Source organism: Pteropus vampyrus, unplaced genomic scaffold (genome assembly GCF_000151845.1).
Source record: "Pteropus vampyrus isolate Shadow unplaced genomic scaffold, Pvam_2.0 Scaffold177, whole genome shotgun sequence".
NCBI classification, from domain to species: Eukaryota; Metazoa; Chordata; class Mammalia; order Chiroptera; family Pteropodidae; genus Pteropus; species Pteropus vampyrus.
This window is the reverse complement of record NW_011888958.1, coordinates 195,255-210,094: the sequence shown is the minus strand read 5'-3', so window position 1 is coordinate 210,094 and position 14,840 is coordinate 195,255. Positions and strand designations below refer to the sequence as shown.

General features: G+C 38.0%; 1 protein-coding gene across 12 annotated transcripts in view; it reads left to right on the top strand.

The window, feature by feature from the left end:
* Positions 1-14,840, top strand: part of GPATCH2L (G-patch domain containing 2 like) — a 53,937-nt gene that overhangs the window by 26,407 nt on the left and 12,690 nt on the right. For 7 of the 12 annotated variants that reach the window (XR_002782947.1, XM_023537087.1, XM_023537088.1 and 4 more), the window contains one exon: positions 10,991-11,085. The exons of the other annotated variants lie outside the window; for them this stretch is intronic. Coding sequence is in view for 6 of the 7 variants with exons in the window: in XM_023537087.1 (XP_023392855.1) it covers positions 10,991-11,085 (95 nt within the window). In the remaining variant the exon portion in view is untranslated. The remainder of the gene's footprint in view (positions 1-10,990; positions 11,086-14,840) is intronic. 12 annotated transcript variants of the gene reach the window in all.

Genomic DNA, 14,840 nt, shown 5'->3' with positions numbered 1-14,840 from the left:
GTGGTCATGTGGCTAGTATGTGATTTAAGTATCAACTTTGACCTAAGTCTTCTGGCTCCTATTTCATATTTCTCTGCTACAAGCCCCATCTTCAAAGAACATCATTAATGGCCCTCATCTTGACCTGCAAAACCCTGCATATTCTGCCTACATGTCCAAACTCCTTTCATAAACTTCTTCCTCATTGGGAGAGAGATCCAGCTGCACTAGGGAACTCTATTTTGTTCTTTAAAAATAGCACCCTTTCCTGCCTCTGAGCCTTCACACGTGTTCCCTTTGCGTGGACTACTATCTTAGAGCTGTTCCCATGACTGGCTCCTTCTCACCTCAGGGTGGACCTCTCTGACCATCCTATCTATAGGGACCGTTTCTACCAATCTCTGATCATCATCTTTCTTTTCTTTAGAGCATTTATCATAGTCTATAATGACTTTGTTTTTCCCCCCCTACTTTTCCCCCGTCTCACTAGAATATAAACTTCAAAATATGGGGACCTTTTCTCGTTGTCTGATATATCCGCAGCACCTAACACAGTGTCTGGCACTTACTCGGTGTTTCGTATATATTTGTCAGACTGAATGAATCCTGTGCCTAAGTAGCAAAATCGATTTAGCACCTCTCAGTATAAACTCTCTTGTTAGGTGACATAGGATGTAAATACTTATTGTAGTTGTTTTGTAAATACAGTTTTAAGTGTAGCATTCTCTAGCAGGGTTATTGTACACAAAAGAGCAGCTGATAGGCTGAACCATAGAACTTTTCTGCTTTCTAGTGGTGCAGAGAATTTCCAAAGTTCTGATGATTTTTTTTTCTTCCTAATATGTTCTTAATTGGATATGTTCATGGATTTGGGGTGCAGGCTACACAAAGAAGTTACTCTTTCATGGATACAATTAGAACTTCCACTCTGGGCTGTAACAATAAATTGCAACGTAACCTGCTGTCAGACCTACTGGGAGGAGTATTTCAGTAGGGAAAGTCTTTTGAATAGACTGTCACAAATGGTGTTACTAGCAAAGTGGACAATTGTGAATGATGATAAACTGCTGTAAGGCCTTTTCTTCAGTAGTGTGTGATTTATTCATTCAGTAATTCAGCATTTGCTGACTCCCTACTATGTGCCAGGCTCTTCGTTTAGGTACTACCTACCCTTAAGGAGCTCGCATTCTCATGGGAAAGTCAGGTGTGAAAATTGACATTTATAATATGGAATGATAAGTGTATAAAGGTGTTTACCAGAATGATATGGAACACAGGGGAGGGGCCCCTAACTTAGAGGCTCAGGGTGGTTTTCTTAGAGGAGGGGGTGTTCTTGGAAGACACAAGATTTCAATCGATAGGAAAACAGTTCTCCAGCTCTTTGTCTTAATACCGTTTAAAATAATGGCCATGTATACTCTTTGGGAAGACTGTAAGAATCACCGTATCATGTCAGATGCTGAAAGTGGATTATTTGCCTGCCTTCTTTTACCTCTGCTACCTAGAGCTGTGCTGTGCTGTGCTGAGATCAGTGTCCATGCTTTCATCAGGTTTCCCATTGCCTCTACAGCCTCATCCTGGCTGGAGTGGGTGTCAGCTTCTTGTTTTTTTATATATCTCATTATCCACATCATTATCTTCATCCTCTTGCTGGCACTGCTTGTGGCTAGACTTGGAAAAATAAGGAAGTCTAGGCTTTGCTTCTCGTACACTCAGCTCTAGGAAAATATTGTTTGTTACTTTAGACCATTGCTTAGAACAAGGCGAGAGGATATGGACAATTATAACTTATCCTTGTCCTTCTAGACATTCCCAGGGTAGTGTGTACAAAACGGGTTGCACACATAAAGGTTCTTTGGCATCGGGGAAGAAGATTTTTAAGCTTACATTTATTTATTTTCTTATCCTTAAGATTCTTTTTTGTTTTAAATTATACATATATTAGTCTAGCGACACAGTTTTGTTTCATGTGTATGTATTACGTATATAAGGAGTATTTGCTCAAATATTTTACTCATGAGGGTGCACAAACAATAAAGTTTGGCAACCACTAATCTATCAGAAATGGTCGGCACAAGTGACCTCTGGGCAATTTTTAGAAAATGTGGATGATGAAACTCAGTTCCTGGGGCGCCCTCTCATTCTTTTGAGATAGTGGAGTCCCTGCCCAGCAAGGGATCAGTAGAGAAGGAGCAGTTTAGCTTCGGTGTGGCTGAGAGATGAGATTTGATCCGAACTGGGTAGTGGGCTTTGTGAAGAGTAGACCCTTTAACAAAGCCTGACTCCTGGGAAGGGGAACGTAAGAGCAGTGGTGTCAGGGAAGGGACAGGTGAATGACTGTATTAAAATCTGGTTCGAACTATAGGAGGTGAACACACACAATGCAGTGTGTGTGTGTGTGTGTGTGTGCGCGCGCGCGCCTTACCGATAAATTGTACACCTGAAACTTACTGGATTTCGTTAACCAATGTCACCATTAAAAAAAAAAAAACTGTTTTGAATGGAAATTTTACTTTTTCTTGTTCCATTTTATCTGTAGTAGGAAAAGATTTCTTTCAAAGCATCTGGGCAGCATTGGGAATTTCACACCCATCATTAGAACGATTTGTGTGTGTGTGGTGACTATGTTATCATTAGTGGTATAATTTTATTTTGCGAAGAGAGAAGTGTTTCCTGTTTTATCACAGCTTTCCCCGAGGAGAGCTGGTGTATTAATTTGCTGTATTGCCTCCTGGCTGTTCCCAGGCTGTTTTTCTTCTTCATCATGGAATTTTTAATGGCCCTGGTGCCTCTTGGGAAGCATGTGAGGAAGAGTTCCTCAGGGAGTGCTTTCCTTTTTTCACATGCCTATAATTACTCTCCTTTAAGAGCACAAAGAGTTTGATAATCATGCCTGAACTGAGAAGGTTTCCTCCCGTCAGGTTACTGAGCTGAGGCTGCTTCCTGCCTGGACATGGCCAGTTCCACAGAACCACACGCTCAGCCGCATGGGAGTGAGGACCCTTTAGCCACCTCCTCACTGCTAGAGCATTATACAGCTCTGGTTCTCAGCATGAGGCCTGGGGGTCGCTGCAGGGAGATGAGTGACCTCAAGGTACCCCCTTGTTTAGTATTTCATTGCTGTAAACAAAGAAATGAGGGGACCGTGGTTTTAAGAGATCATTTTATCCATGTATCTTTTTAATACAGCCCAGATGGCAGGTGCAATGGATGGGAGAGGGAGTCATTGTGGTGTTTGTGCCACCTATTAGATTTATGGGTTAAGAGGTTTTCAGAAATGCCACTCTCAAAATACTTAAGTTTGGTGGTTTTCAAAACTGGCCTCACATTGGAATCACCTGAGAAGCTTTAAAAAATATATCCATGCTCCGCCCCACCTCCAAAGATTATGATTTAATTGGTTTGGGATGAGGCCTAGGTATTGGCATTATTTTAAAGCTCCCGGGTGACTCTAATATGCAGCTAGGGTTAAGAACTATTGCTCTAAATGCATATGGTTTTATGACGGGTGATTTGTAATTTGCTTAACAGGAAATCCCATTTCATAATTGGCACAAGCTCTGTGTTTTGATATTGTGGGCACGATTCCTTGTGGGAAGTAGAACTGAACTCCCCTTAGCTTTGAAGAACTGCTGCAGGTGAAGAAGACTGTGAGGGTTTAGCACAGAGCCCGGCACGTGGTGATTAACAAATGGGAGGAGTTGTTGGGTGGGTCTGTGGATAGTTGGATGGTTGGCAGGGTGCACGGATGGAATTCTTAAACCAGCTGTTTTGATTTGGTTGCTAGTATTGGGACGTTGTTATTAAAGTAGTAATACTTAGTATCAGTGTTAAGAGTTGCTGCTGCTCAAACAGCCGATGGTGTGATTGGTGTTCTGTTAAAGGCAGTGGTATTGCTGTCAAGGACAGAGTCAGAGAATGGTAATAAGGAGCTAGTGCTATAGGCGGCTTTTCCCAAAATGAAAGATTATTGATTGTGCAGGATAGCTTTTCTTACCATTATTGCCTTAGAAAAACCATAACTTGAACTTATCAATTGCTATATCTCTGTGTGATACGCAGGCCACCAGTTATAGTTTTTGAATGTCTCTTGGCAGTTTTGAGTTTTCTCAGCTTTCCTGATCTTTCTTCTATTTTGGGTGGTGATTTGGTAATGTATCACCATTTTCATTTATTCCTTCTTTAAGTTCTTAATCTCATTAGTGGATATTGGTGTGAGGCAGACTAATTCTTATCGAAGTCAAGAATCTCGGTTTTACCTGAGCAAATGACTTAGCTTCTCCATACCGCAATTTCCTCATCTTTAAAATGCAGACATCAAGATGAAATAATATTTGAATATTTCGCATAGTGTAGCTAATATTATTTTTGTTTTATAGTTACTACCTTACCCTGCCCTTAGGATAACTGTAGTTTTATAAACTTTATGTTGGGTTCCAGAGCTGTTTCCTAATGAGATGTAGTACAGATTCTTGAGGTGCTTAAGTGGCCTCGAATGGACTCTGAAAGAGGAGGCATTTGAACAGTGTTTGAGTAAAAAAGAGAAATACCTTCCTGCTCATTAGAAATTTGAAAATTGATAGGCCATGCTCATTGTAATTCATTTTATCTGTTCACAAACGTTATGATCTGCATATCAGAGTTGTGTGCCCAGCTGGCTGTGCCCTTTGACAAGGAGTTTCAAAGAGCAAGAAGAAGACTCAATTCATGCTATTAATTTTGACCTTTGGAGCCATAGTAAACAGCCTCAGGTTTTACCTCAGGGCTTGGAGGAAAGAACCTTTTATTAGTCCTATATCTGTTGGGTATACTGTGACGCGCAGCAGCTCTTGCTCACATGTTTAGTGCCTTAGTTTTGGCCATGTGCGAGGAAACATTTCTGCTGTAACATTGTCCACACGGCTGCAAATCCGATTGCAGCTTCCCATTATACAGTACACAGTTATTGCTTGGATCTTTTATTCTCGGTTGGACAGTCTTCTTTATAGCAACTCTCAGCCAGCTGGCATCTTACTGCCTAAGTGGAGTGATGAAAACATTTTTTCTCTCTCTTTTGTCATTGTAATACATATACCCATCTTTCCAACTGATGTGAAACTTCTGCTCCTGTGGACGGCATGAAACAGCTTCATGATATGTCAGTCTTGGCTCAACCAAGGGAAGTAGATTATGGAGAGTTTTCAGGTGCTCGTGAGCAGTTTGTCCCAGACTGCTGAAGGTTAGTCTTGAGTGAAAACAGTAGTAGAATTGCCAGGATCTCTTCCTATTAGACAAACCTCCTCTGTGTCCTATAATTGTGAAGTGGTTTTCTCTCCCTAGCTGCTTTTCTAGTGTCATAGGCCAGGATCCTTTCTTGTATGCAAGTCTGTGAAACTATTTCCCACTGGGTGTTTAATAAATGTCAGTTAACCCTGAAGATAAAATCACATATGAGGAAAGGATATGTCTGCTTCCTTAGATTTAATTGTTTTCCTTCATTTTACCCTGGCACTTTGCTTGTTCCTTAATTACAGCTTGGTGTCTTATATCTATTAATCCTTTATGCATGGGCCTTCCACACAATGATGTCTGCTCCTGGTGGCAGGGCCCTGGGCTCAGTCATCTTATGTATACCCTTTCTACATCCAGCATAATGCTTTATACAGGGTAGACCATAAATTTTTGTTAAAAATAATCGAGGTGAATAGATTAGCAATTAAGGACAATAACTGGATATATGATTATGTATGACCTTCACTCCTTAGAAATATCAGTAATTTTTTCTTGATGCTACTTATTTGTATGTGTTTAAAGAAAAGTAGAGCAAATAAAAATACCTTTTCACAATAAATTTTATTTTTATTTCATGCAAAAAAAAAGAACTTTTCAACGAGTTTTAAAAATGAGTGTTTTTTGAAGGTGAACTATTCCTTAAATTAGCCTTCCATTGGCAGATACAGACTGTTTTCTCTCCTTTGGAGTGACTCTAAATATCTTTGTTCTAAATCTAAAGCAGTCACTTCAGTTATTTTTTTTGCCAACATTGGTTCTATTAAACATGCATGTATTTCTCAAAGTAATTTTTTTTCCCCTAAAAGTACATTCCTGCCCCAGGGACATAGTGATCTGCCCAGTTTCCTAAGTAACAGTGCAGTTTTAACAACTCACCTGATCTTTCACTTACCTGCAGTAAAAAATAAAATAGAAATGTTGTGTTTATGTGTGGATATACAGAATACTCTTTGAATTAATTGTTAATCTCCAGCATTCACCTTCATGTTTATAATAATGAATTTAGTGACTTTTCCTGAAGAATTTTTAAAGAGTGTATTTGTTGCTTTTAATGCTCATTTCCTCCCATAAATTTTTTTCAGCAAATGCTGCGAAATGTGACACTTTTAGGGGAAGTACTGGCCTGGCATTCATGCTGCGAAAGGAGTAATGCCTAAAGACTACCGAGGCCCCAAGCAGATGAAACAGAACAAGCGGAGCCTATTTTTTTCTCGAAGTTAATTACTTATATACTGGTGAACAGTACTTTAATCTAAATTTATAATCATTTAAATCATTCTGTTCTTTAAGTTAAATATTTAGATCTCTTTTATTGACTAGCTTATTAGCTTTGGGAATTTGTTATTTTTTTAACTCAGTAATTTTCACAGTAGGTAGAAGCTTATCAGTATTATTTGAGAAATTTTCAAAATAAACATATAACTGATACTTCTCTCACCCCAGCATGGTGGGAAGTGTTTATTTTGTAGAAGCTTCTTGCATCATTCTGATAGTCATGTGTCATTCCAATTGAGAAGGCTAACTTGCACTTAGCCTTTTTTGCCCTCTGCATAATTGAAAGGTCCTCTCCTTTGCATATAGTATATAGTTTGCAACACAAAAAACAACTGTATACTGCTCTTAAAAAAGAGTTTTTAAAAATCTAGTTAAATGTCCTTTCTACCTGTAGGGAAGGGGTTCTGTGTGTTGGTAAGAAGAGGAAGCTCAGACTGTTTTTCTTGTCCTTTGTGGTACCTCGTGCATTGTCCCTTTTCAGTTTTTGTCTTGTGAGTAGACAGTGATACAGTCAGAGTAAAATAACACAACTTAAAGAAATAACGTTAAAAAGAAAAGGAGCCAAGGTTGTTAAATACACCTAAATGAAAATGGGGGTGGGGGAAAAGTCAGTTTCTTTATTTTTCCTTCTTTATATTAATTATGTCTACAGTTGACTGATGTTATTGTTTTGGGATAAACAAAAAATTGGAACAACTTCTTGAATAGAAAACTGAGGCTGGAGCATTTGCCTGCTCCCATGCTCAAGTTCCCAAAAATAACTCAGGGAGCCTTTCAGCCCCATACAGATTATTCTTTGTTCCTGAACGGGGCTGTCCTAATGTTCCGGATGTGCTCTGTAGAATGGCAGGTTTCATTTCCTGTCTCTAATCTTGCTTCAAGCACCCAGCTGCTGCTCTGCTTCCCTCAGGCTTGCTCTAGGTCTCTTCCTTCTTTGTCCTTTAAGAGTCTTCCCAAGCAGACAGAGCCCTCAGGGGAAAACGGATTTTCTCAAGCTATAAACTCTGTCATTACTAGTGTTAACTTAAAACCAAAAAAGAAGGAAAATGTCTTACTGTCCTTCTATAACAATTTGACTGTTTCTCTTCCTTCCCCAGATCTTTACTAGGAAGGGCCATAGGGAGCGACAAATATCCCTTCTGTACTTTGCCCTGAGATGCGATGTTATTCTACCTCTTATGAAATAGCTCTCCAACTTGGATGTGGTCCTAACAGGAATGTATTAAGAAGAAAGGAGCATTAAACTGAATTTTAGAAATGAGCATGACTCCTCTTTATCCCTGCCTCAGTTTCCCTGTAATTCAGATTCTGTAACTAGAAAAGCTGTGCAGCTGGAAATAAGATTTGGCTACAAGGTCCGTTAGGGAAGAGACTGTTCCATTCACCACCATGTATACCACAGTGCTTAGTAACAACTCAGTGAACAATAAGATGAAGCAACAAAACTTCTGAGTAGAAAGGAAATAGTCCACATAAAAATATATACTTTTACAAGATGATTGACTTAATAAGTTTCATTATGTGGTTTCTTCCCTAAGTTATAACCAGAGAAATTTATAAAATTTGAAGGATTTAGAACATTCAAAGTAATTATAGGAGTTGGTATGGGGTAGTAGAAGTAGAATATTTACTGCAGAAAGGAGTAACAGGCTGGAGGCTTAGCAGTTGGAGGTCATTTAACATAGGGGCAATTAACTCTGAAGCCCCTAACATCACTGAGCAGGGAAGAGTGGGGAACCCGTGGCCCAGAGGGGCAGGATATTGTAAGGACCACCTAGCCTTTGAGCCCACAGCAGTCCTCTCAGGACATTGCAGAGTATAGTGCTATAAAATAACCTATGCGCATAGTAGTAGGTAAGTATACTTATTTTCATTTTACTAAAATAAATAAGCATTAAAATGCACTGTAATGGTTAAAAATTTAAATATTTTGGTGCATACGTGGTTTCATCTTTTTACTTCAAAGTGCGTCATTCCTTTAAAAATGTGAGATAATACTGGCTAGGTCCATAAAAGAGTAATAATATGTGTTTTTAACCGTCTTACTGACATATATCAAGCATGCAAAGCTGTGAAAATGATGGATGGCATGTAAATAAAAGGCAGTATTTGTTTAGTTCAGCCCAAATTGATACTCTGAGAATATCTTAAAGCCTTTTTCAGTATTTTTCTTATGCTTTTCATTTTGCATCTGTTTGGCAAAACTCGGCATTTTGTAAATATTGATCTTGAAGTTGCAATGTTTTTTAGTTAATTGAAGGACAATATACCAAAGGACAATATAACATACCGAGAAGTTTATAGAGAAATATAATATATGCTTGATGAATTTTCATGAAATCCCATCCAAGTAACCAGCATTTAAATCCAGAAACAGAATATTACCAGAAAGGACTCCAGAAGCTCCTAGTCACTGTCCCCTTCCCCATATCACCATAGCTCAGAGGTGACCACTGTCCTGATGTCTAACAACATAGTTAAGTTTGAAGAAATGGTCTTAACATTTAATCTAAAGAGTTTCGAGGAGTCCTTTAATGAGCTTAAAGGTAAAGAAGAAAGAGCATGAATATAAACTGTTACCCTTTGTTTGACTTGTTTCAGGAGAAGAAGGATTGAATTAGAGCAAAGTGCTTAGACAGTTTGAGTTTAGGTCTGAATGTACTCAAATACCTTGATTGTAGAGAAAGTGGAAACACTATCCTGTACATTTCTCTGTTTTGAGGACCAACAAAATTTTATTGTATAATTTTCTTTTCTGCCTGTGTCTGACATCAAAGGAAATTACCACCTCTGCATTTAGACTAAAGGCATGTCTACTTTTGACATTCTGTCATCTGTCTTATTATTAAATCAGCATGCTGATTTAAACTTATTTCCAGGATTTAGGTAAGGTATAAAAAATGAATTGTTTACCCTACTTGACACATTTATATTTACATTGTACTTTGAGGTTTTGGAATTAACTATTCATAGGATACTTAATAAAGTTAATTCTTTTTCCATACAGAAGACAGTGATCAATGAAAGGTGATTTGGACGGCCTTTTCCAAACCACAGGCTTTTATATTGTACATCTCTGCCTGTTTTAGTGTTCTTTACATTCTAAAAAAAGTCATGATTTCAGTCAGATTTCTATTTTTCCTTGTTTATAAATTGAATTGACTCTTAAGCTTTTGCTGTTTAAAGAATGGGCACACGCATGCGTGTGTGTGGGTGAGAGAGAGAGCGAGCCAGCACCCATGTGTATGTATGGGTGCGCACTTTTAAACTTGTGAAAGTGGCCTGATTGGGGCCCTCTCAATAGGAAAATTTGTCTTGTTGCCTTGCTAACTAAATTCTCCTAAGTTTGACTGTGGTTCCAGTTTTAAGACTATTAAGTTGTGAGACTTGATCCCTAGGTAGGACTACCGATTAGGAGTTCATCTGGTATAATTTTATTAGTTTTCTTTTTATATGTATGTATACTACCTATTTTTTTAAAATTGCGATAAAATACACATAATATAAAATTTACCATTTTAATCATTTTACTTGTACAATTGGCTATTTAGTTTTTAGAACTTTTATTTGTAACATTTCTAGTCAGCAAATATTTAATGTGCCTTCTGCTGAGGTTGGTGTAGATCATTGGAAAATTATGAAAGAAATATAAATATGACCACTGTTCTCAAGGAGATTAAGCCTCATTAGAGAAAAAAGATACATGTACAGCAGTTAAATAATGATTCAGGGTAGATAAGGGCCTTGAATGTTCAAGGAAAGCTTTGCAACTTTGTCCTTAATCAGAGGTAGGATCTGTCTGGTTTGAGAGGAAGGAGGAACAGGAGAATTAAAATAGTACACTAGCTATTTCAGTGTTAAGACCATTGTCTTTCAGAGAATCTTTTGCTTTTCTAGCTTTGAAGCTCTCACTGTTTTGTTTTTAAAATAAGCTGAACATTCAGATGAAGAGACGTATTATTAGCACTTAATTTATATTTTTAAAAAATCACAGGAACCAAACTTGCCATACAGACACTACTAAAAATCTAGATGTATAGTGATAGAAGGGTTAAGCTTTCTATTAAAATTCTATGCAAATACTTGTGTTCATGCAGCATTAAAATTTTCAATATATTACCGCTTGGGAGTAGATATTTCATTAGGAGTTTAGAACAATTGCGGTTGTAGTTTTTATGAAAAATAATTGTATAAAAATCAGCATGTAATGAAACATATTTACTGAAATTAATCTTGAATGTCTGCTATTCTGAAATCAGGTAAAGAGTTTAAAATGGGTATATATTGTAAGTAAAGAGTGAGTTATAGTGAATAATCTTGCACTGACACTTGATGGCAAAGGATGGTGCCCATTTCATTAGTATGTGTCTGTAATGGGTCAAGGATTTCATCCAGGTTGAATATAATGCCTTAAACAGTAAGAATTACAAAGTTAAAACAATATAGTTTTTTTTCACATCTGCAGACAGGCAAACATACATTTAGGACCTCCATGTTCACGTGACATCAAGAGGAAACGGAAGCCAGTGGCCACAGCATCTCTGTCTAGCCCAAATTCAGGTAATTATATGTAGTTATTTATTGAGCACCTACTGTGTGTCAGGCACTGAATTATATTTTTTATATACCTTTTCATGTAACCTTTATAAGATTAAGATAGGTCATTTTATTTTCATTTTACATAGAAAAACTGAGAGTAAGAAGTGTGATTTGACCAAGGTTACACATATTTTAAGAATTCAAACCTAGTTCTCTCTGACCTTACAGTCTTATGTTTTTTTCATTGTGTCACATGACTTTCTTGAGTTTGAATCCCTCTATTTCACTCTCAACAATCTTCAGTCATCTACACTTTGTTCTAGCACAGATAAGAAATTAGGTCTCTGTTGAAAATCTCATTAGGGTGGCAGTGTTTTAGTCCATAGCCAAAGAGCAATATGGGTTTATTTACTTTCTTATTTAATATACAGTACATTATTCTCACTGTCATGTATAGAGAATGCTAATATTTTAGCAGTCATGAGATTTCTAATTAAAAACAATTTTATGGGATGGCTCCATAGTGTAGTGATTAGCACGTCTGCTTTACACGCAGAAGGTCCCGGGTTTGCCCCAGGTGGAGCCACGGACCATATACCCAGGTGCGCCAGGCCTCCAGAGTGCACTGGGGGTGCCGGGCCCTGGGTGCACGCCACGAGTGCGTGGGAGGAGACACCCCGCCTTCAGAGATCTAGTTCTTATAAAAAGAAAAAAAGGGAGACGGCAACATCCGTAGGTCGGGGGTGGAAGTGGGCGGAAGTGGGCGGCGAGGGGGATTAAAGACGGGGGGCGGGGGGGAAACAATTTTACAAGTTAAAACCTTTAGTTTCCTGGGCAAAAGTTGTTGATAGAAAACAAAATAATAGTTATGTCTGTTAGGGGGTAGTGACCAGGAAAGGACATAAAAAAAGTCTTCTGGGACACTGGAAACGTTCTGTATCATGAACTAGGTGGGGATTACATGAGTATATACATATGTAAAGATTCACTGAGCTGTACATTTGTGATTTATGTACTATATGTGTATTATCCTTAAATGAAAACAAAGGGGAATAGTTATGTATTTATTATATCAGCAAGAATATTGGATGTCTACAGATTGGGGTTTTTTTGGAGTTAAGAGAAGATAGTTAAACGTAATTAGTAATCATAGGAAATCCTTTATGTTATTTCAATACAATTTCGGGTGTATTGTTCTGGATAAATACCTACAGTTATTATTTTTCTTTTTTTTTATTATATTAGTTTCCGGTGTACAACACTGTAATTTGACATTTGTATACACTACAAAGTGATCACCTTCAAAAATCTAGTTACTTTCTGTCACCATACAATTGACCTCCCTTTCCTGTTTCACCCATTCCTCTCTGGGAACCACTGATCCCTACAATTATTTTCTTGATGGTAGTGAATTCATTCTGTGAGAATTTAGTATGTCACAGATTATTTTCTTCAGAAAATACTCTAAGTTATAATAAAATACTATATATTATACAAATTATATACAGATCAGGGCAATTGATAGTTGAGTAGAGAGTAGACCTATGACAGATAGGGAACTCTTTCCCCTACCTTTACAGAGTAAGTTTCAGCATGGTCTGAAATTCACCTCTTTGAGCTTCTGTTTGGGACAACTGCTTGATAATGTTTCAGACTGATTATCATGATAATGGACAATCTTAATCACAGGTCTTATGATTATAGTAAATTTTTTTAGTGATTTCCACATGGCTATGCCCTGAGCTAAACCTTTGCATACATCATTTTACTTAATCTTTGCAACAACTTTATAAAGTAGATGCTGTTTCTATTCCCAATACACATGAGATATTTGAGGCTTAGAGAGGTTAATCACTTCCCCGAGGTCACTTGGTTGATAAATTGCAGAGCCAAGGTCAGACTGGTTTTCCTGTGACTCTTAAACACTGCAGGTGTTCTCTCTTATATACTATAGGATTGGTTCCAAACTATGACTTCTCATCAAAACCCAGATCCTCATCCAGTCTGTGGTATTGGAAGCATTAAAACACAGTCTCCCTTCTTTTATATTTTGGCTCTTTTTTCTCCTTAAAATCTAGCTCTATTTTTTGCTTTTAATTGTTTATGAGAGAAGAATTGTTGAGAAGAGTTTAAAATCCTTTCCATGTTCAAATCGGTAAATGTTCTGGGAGGTATTAAAGGAGACTTGAGCATGAAACGTCTCCCCTACTGAGCCCAGCTCCTCTTTTCACTTGTTGACTAAGGCTTGCTTCACTGACTGTTTCCTTTTTTTTATATCCATAACCTGAGTGCCCCATGGAGGTGAAGGACATAGCCTGAGCCTGTGCCATCAGTCAGTAGAACAAATGGGCTTGCTCTGCCTAACATCGGGGCATCTCAGATTCCACCTCTTTTGTAGAAATGAGTGATGAAGAGAGGTGCGTTCTGCTTTGCCGCTGTATTAATACACATCAGGGGCCAGCTCCTAGCACTAAATCACGCTACTGCATACATCTGTTATCAGATTCTTCACCAGTGTGATGAACAAGACTGCAGATAGAGGCTTCCTTGTGTCATTCTTTATAGGATTTTCCTAAAAGAATAAATAGCTCAGATCTCTGCCAACACTCTCCCCTGTCACTGTGATGAATTCAGCTTCTTTCTTAAACATGCAGCCACAAATCTTTTGCCTTTCCCCCTCACCCACCAGTGGAAAGTTTTGAGTTGAAATTGACTGAATTTAATAAGGCTAGAGAGATGAAGAGCAGAAAGGAATAGCATGTCTTTCTTGTCTTTTTGTACTAATATTAACAAAAAGCCATATGGTCATCAAGTAGATCTTTCTTGAAAGCGTAGCACTTTTATTTTCTTCTTTTTATGTCCACTCCCCTTCCTTTTATGGCTTAATAGCACACAGGTGTCTGGAGCACAGAGTCACGGGAGATCTGACTGAGTAACCACGTAAACTTGCTTCTAAGTCCGATACACCAGAACAGGCAGTGCTCAGCAAGTGACTGCCTCATGCTGAAGTGAATTTGCTGTATGTGCTCTTAAAGAATGTAACTGGAAAAGCAAAAAATGGGTTATTTTCCCCAAATTTGAGGTAGCTATAAAAACATAAAGAACTCAGATGAAAACCAGACTTCATTTCCTTGAGATGATTTTTTTTCATCAGAATGGCAGAACGGAGCCTTTGGTGCACAAATCCCATTTCTTCAAAAGTAAATATGTGGCTTTAGATAAAGGAGAATGGGGATGACAAGATGTTGTATTCAGAGCCCCGACTATTTTCGCCACCTGAAAGCCTTTTCTGACTTTCCTCTCTGGAATGGGATACGCGTCCTTATAGCATCAGTCAGAAGGGTATCCAACAATTAACCTGTGAATTAGCTGTATCAGATTCCAAATACCAGGCCAGTGATGCTGAAGGTGCATTTGCAAGGGCAGGAATTTTTATCTGTTTTGCTAACTGCTATAGCCCCAGCAGCTAAACTTAATGCTCAGAATATGGAATGCTCTCACTAGATATTGTATGAATACGTGAATAGGCTCTTAAAGTTGAAACAGAATTATCCTCAGTATTGTTCTAACCCTGTGATTGGATTCAGTAGTTCTGTTTTATATTGGCCCTTGTCTCAGGAGCCATGGGGTAGATTCTTATTGCCCACTACGTCTTTTTAAAGTTTAAATGGTTTAAAGTTAAAAAAATGTTTTTTTATTTTTTTAGTAAATATAGAATGACTATAAAAGAGCATTATAGAAAATATATAAGGTGTAAAGAAAACAAAACAGTGAAT